This window comes from Lepisma saccharinum, chromosome 1 (assembly GCF_977018435.1).
Source record: "Lepisma saccharinum chromosome 1, izLepSacc3.1, whole genome shotgun sequence".
In the NCBI taxonomy this organism is placed as follows: domain Eukaryota; kingdom Metazoa; phylum Arthropoda; class Insecta; order Zygentoma; family Lepismatidae; genus Lepisma; species Lepisma saccharinum.
In genome coordinates, this window is record NC_139229.1 from 61,113,141 (window position 1) to 61,126,277 (window position 13,137).

Here is a 13,137-nt window from a genome sequence, read left to right on the forward strand (position 1 = left end):
CATGTGGATTTTCTGGACAAAGGGAGCACGATTAATGCCCAGTATTGCTCCACATTGTTGAGTGGTGCTGTACGAAAGTCCATTCGCAAGAAAAGACCTGGGATGTTGTCTGGAAATGTCATTCTTCTCCATGACAATGCCCGCCCTCACACGGCCAATGTGACAACAACAACTCTGGTCGACATGCGCTGGGAAGTTCTGCCCCATCCCCCCTACAGTCCAGATTTAGCCCCCAGTGATTATCATTTGTTTGCACCCCTTAAAGACCATCTGGAAGGGAAGAAATTCACGACAGACGAAGCACTGCGGAGCGATGTCCTCCAGTGGCTACGACAACAACCAAGTTCTTTCTATGCCAAAGGAATTCGGGAGCTGCCAGAACGATGGCAACGGTGCCTCGGCGCGCACAGTGAATACTTTGAAAAACTGACATAGTTTGGTGTTTCTTCTGCTGCCTATTTCCTCTGCAGAAATAAAAGTCCAGGTCAACCTTGAACGACCTTTGTATAATGCTTGTTTATTACTATCCTTGAAACATACAAAGTAATAAAATGAAAATAACTGTAAAGCTTTCAAATATCTTGAAAGTGTTCACATTATCAAAGGAACTATTTTTCTTTCCAAAATTATCATAAATTCACAGATAAGGTATAAAACAATGAATAATATAACACAGGATTTTAAAAGTTGTATGCCTGCACGAGGTTCGCTCCAGTAAATATTCTTTCCAATTGATCTTGATCTGAGCGTTGCTTCAGCATAGATGTGAATCAAGCCTTAGACATTTCCTTTGTATTAATGAAAATAATAGCTGATAGTTTTGCATAAGTTAAATTTTGTGATATTTTACTGTTAAGTTAATATTGCTTGTACTGATAAGAGTCTAATCAATTAGTCTTGTTCCTAAAATAAGCACTATTTATTGGCTGTGAAGTAGAAGTTTTAAAACTTAAGCTCTAAATTTTCTTATTTCCTCACCAGTTGATCCCAAGTACCATAAATTGATCTACGAAGGAGAAGAGAGCTGGACTCAAATGTTAAGACCCTTGGGTAGCAACAGTAAAAGTTCTTCTTCCCAAGGCTCCAGGTTGTCAGGAAATTCTACGCAGAAGGATACGCAGATTGCTCAGGTATAGCAGAATTATGGGATGGTCTGTCTTTCAAATTTGAATGTCAGGCAATTAACATGTAGCAAATGAACAAATTGCCTGACATTCAGGCAATTAACATGTAACAAATGAACAAATTGCCTGACATTCATATTTGAAAGACAGTTCATGACCATCCCATATTTACACTCTTGTTCAGCATCTCTTGAGAATTGAAGGTTGGTTCTCTACAGTTCATACATTATTAATATGTGGTGCATCCAGAATGTAAATGCCAGATAGATGTAGAAAAATGTACAAAGAATTTGCTATATTTAATGCATAATGTTGCAACGTTTAGCACACTATTTTTACACATAGTTCCTATATTTATTAAGGTATTTTCATATTGTGACTACCATTTCTGTATTTCTTACTGCTTAGCCACTAAAAATGCTTAACGCTATAGAACTAGGGGGGGTGGATATTTGCATATATTTTTCCTTGTGGAAAATGTATATACTTTCAACAGATAGATTCATTTCACTTGATTTTAATAGATTCATTTCATTTGATTTTAATTTATCTTGTGAAGTTTTGTAGTGCATATAAATTCATATTTAAGACGTAAGTGCATATTTGAGCTTAATGAACACACAGTAATTGCATATATTGGGAGTAATTTTTATGCAATTGTACATTTCAACTTGTGCACCTTTTTGTTCTTTGTGTCAAGAGTAACATATATCGCTTGACCATGGGCACTAGTTGGGTAATAGGCTGGAAACTATTGTTGTGAAGAATGCAAAAACCTAGCTCTCAGCGAATGTCTAAAATAACTTATAGTCATATTTCTAGTTACTAGTGACAGCAGCAGAGCATTATTTGTTGATTAGCTGTGGACGCAGTATCTCTGAGTGGTTGCAAATGGACAGCCCTTGGGGACTGTGTACAGAGTGGTCACAAAGTGGACATACTCCCCCCCCCCCCCCCCCAGCCCTTATTCTAGACACTACAGTGGTTTTGGTTATATGCTTTAAATGGACACGTGCGTAATGGTATAAGAGTCCTGAACATCATTTTTAACACAGTCATTTTCATAGAACAGCTGAATTCTCCATGTTCTGGCAGATGTTTTGTAGAAATTATTGGAGGGTCACAGACGGGAAGGCATTTTTCAAAGCTGCTTGTAACTCTTGTTTTGTGTGATACTGGTTTTTTCAGACTTTGTCATTGATGAACCCCCAGAGAGGAGGTCAGAACTTCTTGGAAGTTGGGTTAAGGGAACTGGGTAATTCGCTTGACCAGGAAAGCTCTTATTTAGGTAATGACCAGAGTCAGGATTTTTAGGTGTGCACCTTTTTTACGTAGTGAAAGTGAGACCTCTCTGGAAGGACTCAGTGTGAGAAATGTTGCCTCAACGTGAGAATGGAGCTAATTTTCCAGCACCTTTTTTCCCCTTTTTTGATAACTTTTCCCCTTCCCTCCCTTTTCTGGGACATTTATATATTTTCCCCTTTTTCGTGTTCTTAATCGCTTTTCCTCCCCTTTTTGTGTCCTTTTACTGTTGTTGTTAAATATATTTCCTCAGCAAATCATTGAATTTTTGTTTTCTTTTTTCGCGACACTTTTCTCTTTAAGATGTTTTCACATTGTGAACTGAAATTGAATATATTTAAACTGTGCTTAATTGTTGCCTATTTGAAATCAACAATGGAAAGACCGCTACTGATATGCACCAGATCGCCGTTATTTTTTTTAAGATAGAAGGAAGAAGGAAACGCAGTTTGGTCTTTGAAGCAGTGAAGCAACAATGTGTTTCTGAAGTGGTGGGTTTCACGTTTCATGTGTGCGCATTGGACACATATTGTTTGTGGATGTAAGTTCCTTACCTGCTTTTTCACTCTGTTAGATCCTGTTAGTGCATGTTTACCATGCCGAAAGTGCCCAGATCCCGATTTCTTAGTCTGGCTCAAGAATTTAAGCACGAGTTCATAGAAAGTGATGGAACTGTTATTCGATGCACGGTTTGTGATACGGGAATCACATTAGATAAAAAACACCGGAGAGATCGCATCCAGCAACATATTTCCAGCTCTAAGCATTAAAAGAACAAGAATCTGCAAGGAAGTAAATCTCGTCAGCCTCTCTTACGCAATGCATTTGAGCAGTGTTCTTCCAAGAACCAAAATTTAAAGGAACTTAATGTTGACTTGTGTGCATCTTTTTCAACAAGGTGAACCATCTGGCCATGAAAGAGTTCCTTGAAAAGTACACACGGTTGTCAGTTCCCAATGAGAGTACGTTAAGGGAAAACTATATTGAACCTGTGTATGAAGAAACTGTTCGTAAAATTAAGGTGAAAGTGTCAGATTGCGATATAGGTGTCATTCTGGATGAGACGACAGACTCAATGCAACGATATGTTTTGAACATTTTGGTTTTTTCTCTGACAGGTGAGGAAGTTAAGCCCATGTTACTAAACATGTATGAGTTGCAGAAAACCAATGCCAGTACGGTGATGCAGTCATTTATGGATTTCTGTCAAAAACTGTGGCCCGGTGGAATCCAGTTCGAAAAAGTAGTAGTTGTAGTTACTGACCAGGCTTACTACATGCTTTCGGCATTTAACCAGTTGAAGCCGTTGTTCCCTAAGTTAAAGCCGTTGTTCCCTAAGTTAAAGCATGTAACCTGTTTGGCTCATGCCCTTCACAGGGTTTCTGAATCTATTAGGAACGAATAGAACATTGTAAATGAGTTCATATCTGATCTGAAGAAAACACTCCTTAAGACCCCGAGTCGCAGTCTTGCCTACAGAGAAACTACCTGCCTGTCCCTGCCATATTTCCTCATCATTACTCGCTAGGGATCATGGATTGAGTGTGCTGCATTTCTGTGTGAAAGTTTTGAAAAAAATTAAGGAGTTTGTGCTTTCCCTGGATTCAACCGACCCAGGTGCAATTTCCAAGGCACAGCAACTTGTCCTCCCAGACAATATAGATGATTTGCAAAAATAACTATTTTGTGTACATTCCTACAAGTACCTGTCGACAGCCATCAAAAGCTTAGAAGAACAAGGCGTCGAAAAGGAAAAACAATGGGATATCTTTACTACTGTGAGGGGCAGTTAGATGGTTTTGCCAGAGACAAACTTGAGGCTAGTCTTGACAAGAAACCGGATGTTGTGGAATTTGCCACTTCCACAGAGTTGCCATTCCGAGTGAATACTAAGTTTGCCCCACTTGTTTCTGTGGCTGTAGAGAGAAGCTTCAGCTTATATAAAGACATTTTATCTCTGAAAAGAAACAAACTCATTTTTAAAAATTTAGAAATGCTTAATGTTGTAAGGTACAACAGCTTTGTGTTTTTCCCCGACTCTGGTGAATAAATGTAACACAACCTATGTGTATGATGTGTACACAGCTTCGAGTGAATAGCTTAGACTAATAAAGTAGGAGGGAAAGAGTTGCCATTATAAGTAGTATAATTATCAGCACCTTTCCCCCCCCCCCCCAATCAGCACCTTTTTTGCCCCTTTTTGAGTCTTATTTTAGCACCTTTTCCCTTCCTTTTTCCCAATGAAATTTTCCCCTAAAAATCCTAACTCTGGTAATGACTAACTTGCAACGCTAGGTGTACTAGAACATAGTGCAGAAGTCGGCTGTGATACTAAAATGACTCTCCATACGAATGTTCCACACTCGTTAAAGTTTCAGGTATGTGTCCATATGAAGTACTCAAATCATAACCATCATAGTGTTGAAAATAAAGGAGGTATGCCCACTTTGTGACGAATGCTTTAAAAATATCATTGCAATCTCCCCTCCACCACCTGGAAATGCTACACTGGTGTGTGAACTAGTTAGAAATATATATTGTTGAAGTAATGGAAGGTACAGTGCATTTTACGTAATTTCTGGTGATTCACATAGAAATTTAGATGCACTATTATTGTCACATGTAATTGAAACATGACACATTGTAAACCTCTTTCAGACATCACCACCAATCATTCACATAGCATTGTGTGTACAAATAACCTTTTATGTTTATTGATGTTTTCCCACAATGTCCAGGGTTCCTAGCTGTTATTGCTACCTGTGAACTTGGTACCCCCTTTGTGTGTCATAAATACTAGTGGTGTTCTGAATGCCATGAAAACTTGACCAGTACCTAATTTTTTACATTAAACTTTAGCCAATGTAGTTTTTTGCCAGCATTTTATAACCTTTTCTGGTAAAAGGAAGGTGCTAGCTTGCTCTTTGTATCTCTGGTGATGTGAGAAGAAAGAAAGCACATTCATGTTTGGCATTCGAAGCAAACACTTATTTGTGTGTTGTGTTCTAAATTTTTTGAATTGTCATTAGTTTGGTCCTGTATCCGCAATAAATAACAACAAGAATTATTTTTTTTCCCCAAGTTTCATGGCTTTGTAAATTTGGTTTCCATCAGAGTTTACTTCATGCATTTAAATGAGATTAAAATTGTATCAAATGACAACAAATTTATGGAAATCTTTTTTGTAGGAAGAGAATCGTGGCATCAATATATCGGAAGCGTCAACGGCCGTAGCACCTGGTCCAAGTAGGAAGCCAACATCATCACTACCTGGACAGGTACTGTTACTCCCTGTTCCTGTTTTTAGCTCGGTGTGAGTAGGCCAGCCCAAAGGGTTAAAAGTTTAGTGATGCCCATCTTACCACATTACACAAGATATTACTTAATTTATATTATATTTTTTAGTATTGTTTAATTTTTTCGTAGTTTGTTATATTACAGTCCTGCCATTGTATCTCCCAGTGCCCAATCACAGCACAGAACAGCTATTTTGACAAAATCCTGTTTCCCTGCTGGCTGCTTGGGGGACGAGGGTTTCAAAAGATTGCCGCTTGTTCCCCAAACAGGGGGCCGCATTGGGTCTAATTGGCTGTTTGACCGCAAGTTCCTTCGTAGGTAAACGTGGCAACAGAGGGTTACTGCCATAAAGGGTCTTTCTGGTGGGACTGTATATTCATTCCATTGATAATACCTCTCATCATTTGACCTTGTACTTAAAAATATCACTTATGTGTGATAGCCGACCTCCATGGCAGAGTGGTTAGCACAGTATGCTATGAGGCTGGGTTCCTGGGCATGGGTGTTCTTTGTGAGTGTCCCTTCATAAATTTCATGACTCATCCTCAACTTTGTGATTAGCCACAAGTGTCAGAAAGCGAAGTAAAACAAACAAAATCAATAATCATATGTGTGATAAACTTGTAAGTTCAGTTAGGCACCTTGGATTTCAACCTTCACTTGAATACAAATCACAATTTTCATTAATTTGGCAATGGTATTGTGCAGAGAAATAGATTGATTAAATGTCTGCTATTTTCACATTCTGGTTATTTTAAATATTTTAAGTTTTAGAAACTCATAGTGGAATTAATCCATGTATCATCATTTCTAAATGTTCCGAACCATTTTTAAAGTCTTACAGTGTTGAAGTCATTCATAGTATGTGCAATTTATTATCCATTTCAAAACTATTAACCTGTTACAAAGTTATACTCTCATTCTGTGTATATGTACACATCATAACCTGAGTTTTTAAGTGCCAATATAAAAAAAAAAAACACTAAGTTGCTGACCAAGGCAGTTTATTAACACTTAACAGGTAATGTTTCAACTAGTTTAGTTCTTCGTCTGAGGAAGACCCTGATACAGGGTTGAAACGTTACCTGTTAAGTGTATTTTATCTTAATAAACTGCCTTGGTCAGCAACTTAGTGTTTTTAATATGGAAACAAGGTGTAATTATATTACAATTACCAATATCAGTTTGAACTTCCAGTTTTCAATGATGTTATCACACCACATAAATAGAGCTGAAGCATGCGATCCTAGATTCATACTTTTGAGGCATTCAACCACAACAGAATCACATGGTTAGATAGCTCTAAAGAAAATTTGATTATAAAAATATATAATTAAAACAGTCATTGGAAGGTTATGGAATGATTTTTTTTTACCATATATATATATAAAGACATGAATAATGATTGAAATAGCAGTTACCTATTTCTTAAATTGTGCATTGTTATGGAATAACCTTAATGTGTAGTTAGTTGTTTCTTATGCTGATTTTATCCACTTTTACAGCATGTTGATGGTAAAAATATGGGAGTGGGCAGACATAATTTGAACGTTACGGAATCAGAAGTAAACTTGCCGCAGAAGGTTACATTTCCATTGCAAGGGCGGCCTGAAGAGAAGATAATAAACAAAACAGCAAGGTAATTGTAATGTATAAAGGATACGTATTTTAACACTTGCAGAAATGTATTCTTAATCACATTCATGACTTTTGTGTGGTCCCCCCTACCTAACATTTAAGGGAATGTTCAGATTTGATTTCGTGGTATATTGTGTAAGAATGAAATATTTCGTTTACATCAATAGCTTCTTGTGATTTAAATTTGAAAATACAAAATTGGAATTGAATTACAGAACTGTATCCCAGTTCTGACTACCATGTGAGATACCTGGGTTCGATCACTGGTGGGGAAGAATCTGGATTTTTCACCACCTGTTTACGTTGCTCCGGTGCCCGCCAGCAGTCTCACAAGGCTGGTTTGCTTTGAAGATTTCAAAATACAAGCACCAGGCACAAAATCAGGACTTGAAAGCCAAGCACATTTCCTTCTGCTGCCTTCTGTTAAACAAAACCATAACTAGGCTTGAGGCTTTCCTGGCGACGAATGACGAAAAGATTCTCTCGGGCTATCGATCAGTTGAGTTGTGGAAATGATTCCAAGCTTTCGAGAGCTAACGTCACTCTCATCTTCAGGATAGAAGTGCAGTTCTGAGCATCAACCCAGTGTATATAAGTTCGTGGAGGTGGGGGGGGGGATGCCGGTGAAGATGGCGGACCAATGGGGTGGCATGTCTGCTGCATGCACACTTCTGCTTAACTAACGCTAACCAAGCTGGGTCCAGTTTGAGTCCCGTGTCGCGATTAAGATTATCATTTTCTTCATGAATGGCTATTGCTTCCTTGACGATGCGGTCCCAGTAGTTTGAAGTTTTGGCTATGATTTCACACACACCACCTCCGAAGATCAGAAGCCTACTACGCAACCCCAAAGACGAGTTAGGACTCAAAACACCGGGAATCTAATGTATTATCTGCAAATAGGGGAAAGCATGCATTGGGCAAATGGGTAGGACAATAGAACAGCACTGTAAAGAACACCAAAGCTACATCAAGTATTTCCACCCTTAAAAGTCGGGACTTGCAGAACATTCAATCAATTCAGCAACACAGAAATCATAGCCAAAACTTCAAACTACTGGGACCGCATCATCAAGGAAGCAATAGCCATTCATGAAGAAAATGATAATCTTAATCATGACGCGGGACTCAAACTGGACCCAGCTTGGTTAGCGTTAGTTAACCACAAGCGCAAACGCAGCAGACACGCCACCCCATTGGTTCACCATCTTCACCGGCATAACCCCACTAACATATATACACCAGGTTGATGCTCAGAACTGCACTGAAGATGAGATGAGAGTGCATGATAAGAGTGACGTTAGCTCTCGAAAGCTTGGAATCATTTCCACAACTCACCTGGTCGATAGCCCGAGAGAATCTTTTCGAAAACCATAACTCTTCTCTTGTGACTAACTCAGTTGTAGAATATATCATTTACTCCATACAAAATGTTTGCTGTTTTATATATTGTCAGTTATATTGTATTTTTATTGCCTTATAGACCTGAAATGGCAGTTACACGTGATCAGAATGTTAGCAGTTGTGGATCAGGAAGCCAACATATTCCTCCTAGTCCATCTCCAGAAGTTAATGGCAAAAACCAATGTGAGTATTAATTAGACAGAAGTTTCAAAACATTTGGTAGATTAATCACCATAATTGTTACATTTTCAGATTGAGCTCAAGCATATTAATTAGTAAATCAGTACATAAAAGCAAAATTCATATGAAGTAAGAGTAATACATATGGCTTTGTTCTGTATCAGTTGTTTATTGTGTCTTAATGAATACATATTGTTCTTTCTCTAACATGTGCACTTTAAAGATTGTATTGCAATGGTAATTCAACATCTTTCTTTCCTTCCTATTTGTAATACTTTTAGTGACTTAAAAATCTATATTTATCCACATTTTGTCATATGTTACACGTGGTGAAGTTATTGAATTGGTTTATCAACCTACTGACTTGTGGAGATGATTTCAAACTTTCAAGGGTTATATTCTGATATGCATAATGCACATTTGTGTTTAGGCTCAGCTGGAGTATAGAGTTACTAGCCATGTAAGGTTGTGTGTTGCATGTGTGTCCCTTGGTGTAGGCTTGAAAAAGTTCTAGGAAACCAGGACAAAACATCCCAGGAAAAATTAAAACACTATTTTGCATATACAAAAAGTGGTTATTGGAACCGTTAAGAAGGACATAGATGTGAAAGCTGGGTTACATCATGTTCCGCATCCCTTCCAGATTAAGAACGGTTGATTCTTGAACTGTAGATGGAATCTGACTCATTGGATAACAGAAGCTGGCTCCTCTCTGCACGCTCCCAATCATGATGTTCCTTCATGCAGTGCCTTCATGTAGTGCCTTCATGCAGTGCTACGGTGTTGTGTGTTTAAATGCACATACATCATTGACCTTTTGTGCATGGAGACCAACTGCATGTTGCACACAGACACCCTCTGTCCGGTAGCAGTACGAAGCATACAGTGCAGTTCAGATGAATTTTGCCACCTCTAGAGACAAGTTGCTAATACTATGTAACAGCCGTCCCTTGTTGTTGATCATCGACATCTTGACTTGGCATCCTCCAAACATTTCCCATCATTTTAATGCTAGTAGATAGGAAACTTCATGACTCTACAGGCTGCAATACCTCTGCTCACTAAGTCTGGCCTGCCTCCATCCTCCCTATGGTCTTACATGTGACAGATTCCAGTGAATCACGCTGTTATGGCTTTTTTTTTTTTCAATTCACCGCTTTCCACTAAATGAACACACTATCCATGACAGACTACTGGAGCTTATGCAGCAACTCACTTATTACAGTGGAACCTCGATTTTACGTTTTTCAAGGTACAAGCTAAAAAAACTTATGTGGGAAAATGTAAAATCGAGGAAAATTGCATAACATTTTGCTATGTTGGGACCATCAAGATAGAATGTATAATGTGGGAAAATGTAAAATCGGGATTTCACTGTACCGTAATCTGAGAGTCTTGCATTCTGATATCACATATCTACAATTCTGGTGTCTGTGTGCTACTGACCTTGCCTTTTCTACTTCTTGGTTTGATTGAGTTGGTGTTTTAAGTCCACTTTATGCACAGTACGGCTAATCTGGACTGGACCTACAGTTTAAAGTAAGATCTGAACCACTATGTGCCTCCACCGGGTATTCAACCTGGGACCCCTTGATTACAAGATGACTACTCTACCACTGCGCCATTGGGGTCTACTTCTTGGTTCGTTCTGAGACAAGTATAGCTCATAATGACATCAAACACATTTTCTTACATGCTTCCCTAATTGTTGTAATCAGTTGTGAGCAGTATGTGTGTGTTTGTGATTTTTTTTTCCAGGTCTTATTTTTGGCTATTGTAATGCTGAAGGTGAAAGATGATTGTATGAAATTAATGAAGAAACACTGACAAAGAGTGTGCCCATAGCATGACACAAACCCAGAGTTCAGTGTCAAGATTGGCCACCAAAGTGTCATTTGTTTCTTATGTACTTGTGCAAATACATCTTGATTTTTATTTGCAGATCAATCTGTTACTTCATCACTTGCTGAGTCATGTGGCTCCATACCACAGATTTCATACAAGGAACTTGTCATTGCTACGAACAACTGGGATAAAGCTAACATCCTGGGTAAAGGAGGATTTGGAACAGTGTTCAAGGGCAACTGGATAAGTACAAAAGTGGCCATTAAGAGACTAGAGCAGGTAAAAGTGTTTTGTACCTTAATTATTTTTTTTTATATAGAACCGATAGAAAAGCACATAAAATGTGGCTGAATCAGGATATTTTGTGTTATTAATTGACAGCCAGCGCTACAGTGGAGATTTAATTACATGTTTTTTCATGGTTCTATGTCTAAAAACTTACAATTCAGTAAAATGTAAAATCGAGTCACGTACCATGACCATGTGGTGTAAGGTGCAAGTTTTGGGCTCTGGCTATGGGACACATGCAGTTTCAAGTCTCCTGAGGGAAGTGTAACAGCTTTTCGTGAGATTTCAACCTGTGTATAGAACCTGTGGCCACCCACCATCATGAGGAAATTAAGGAGCTACAAATGAGTAGTGTAATCCAGTCATAGAATACCTACGACAACTGGTGGTTTGTCATGCTGACCACATATCACCCCGTGACTGGTTAGGTGATCTCCCACCCCTGGTGGGAGTGAAGCCGGCAGTTGGTAGGTAGGCACTGGCCCTCACAGGCTGTTACAACATTGGTTATTATTATTAAAATGTAAAATCCATGATGATAAAGTGATAAAATGTAAAATCAATTACATTGTAAATTATCAACGAATGGCCTTTGGATTTCATCGCAACTGCCTCAGAGATATATACATTGTACATGTGGCCTTGTGCATTGGGTCATTCCATGTGTTTACCAAATTGGCCAAATGGTGAAATAATAGGTATATATTTAACAAATTTATTTTTAAAAAAAATTATAAAATAATTAAACATTTTTAAAACATTAAATTTAATATTTAAAATATACAATAATGTCCAAAACTTAAGCATAATGCTAAAATTTGCATTTAAAAGCTGAGGAGTGTGTTGTGGGCATGAAAAATGTGGCGGACGACGTGTATTGTTGATGAGGTGCATTGAACCGAGCGTCGCCAGCGTTATCCTGGCCCTCTATGGGAGGAAAGCAAACACTAGTGCTTGGTGCCGAAATGCGTGCAATCTGTGCAATCTGTTGTAGTGAGTGGAAGGTACTGCCGAGGTGAATATGGCAGAAAGACAATCATATGGATACGTTTTCTAAGGGTCGGATCATCGGGCACCTGGCACAAGTTGACACCCAGACAGCAGTAGCATGAGCCCTCAATGTGTTGTGTTCAGGTTGTGGAAACAGTTTCTGGACACGGGAGACGTCAGCCATAGACCCAGTGGAGGTCGTCCACGTGTGACAACTCCACAACAGGACCGATATCTGACCGTAACTGCACATCGCAACCGGACCATGCCTGCACGAAAACTGTCAGCGCAGCTTGCAGTCGCCTCAGGGGTGAGAGTTTCACACCAAACTGTTTACCGGAGACTGGGTGCCAGTGGTTTGTATGCCCGACAACCAGTAACATGTGTTCTACTGACTGCGCATAAAAGGGCCCGTTTATTGTGGTGTAGAGAACATCGCCATTGGAGCCGCGTATTGTTTACGGATGAATCCCGATACAGTGCCCAGAATGATTCCCATCGCACACTGATCTGGCGCGAACAGAGAACCTGCTTCTTTCATCCCATTAACATTGTGGAAAGGGATCGGTATGGTGGTAGTGGGGTACTGGTCTGGGCAGGCATTATGGTGAATGGTCGTACGGACCTGCACGTGTTCGATACTGGATCCATCACTGGCTAGCACTACCGGGAGGAAGATCTTCATACCCATGTTCGACTTTTTAGGGGTGCAGTCGGCCCACAGTTTCTGTTCATGGATGACAATGACCATCCTCATCGAGCCAAACTGGTGGACGACTATCTAGCGACTGAAGACATTCAACGAATCGAGTGGCCAGCACGATCTGCATACCTTAATCCTATTCAACATACCTGGGACATATTGGGGAGAAGTGTGGGAGCCCACCAGGACAAAGCCAGAGCTCTGCACTGCTCTTCAGGAGGAGTGGAATCAGCTTCCCCAAGAGCTCCTCAACAACCTGATCTTCAGCATGGAGCGTCGGTGCCAGTCATGTGGGGCTGTTCGGGGTGACCATACCCCATATTAACCTGTTTTCTGTGCCTCCAGTGTGTTCCACAGTGTTTTTGT

The 13,137-nt window shown here is 39.5% G+C and overlaps 1 protein-coding gene across 1 annotated transcript in view; it reads left to right on the forward strand.

Annotated features, from left to right (window-relative positions):
• The window catches only part of LOC145995401 (uncharacterized), a 56,519-nt gene that overhangs the window by 10,984 nt on the left and 32,398 nt on the right, over positions 1-13,137 (forward strand). The window contains exons 3-7 of the mRNA XM_083131991.1: positions 982-1,130; positions 5,615-5,704; positions 7,229-7,362; positions 8,845-8,948; positions 10,888-11,069. Of these exons, the coding sequence (XP_082988117.1) occupies positions 982-1,130; positions 5,615-5,704; positions 7,229-7,362; positions 8,845-8,948; positions 10,888-11,069 (659 nt within the window). The remainder of the gene's footprint in view (positions 1-981; positions 1,131-5,614; positions 5,705-7,228; positions 7,363-8,844; positions 8,949-10,887; positions 11,070-13,137) is intronic.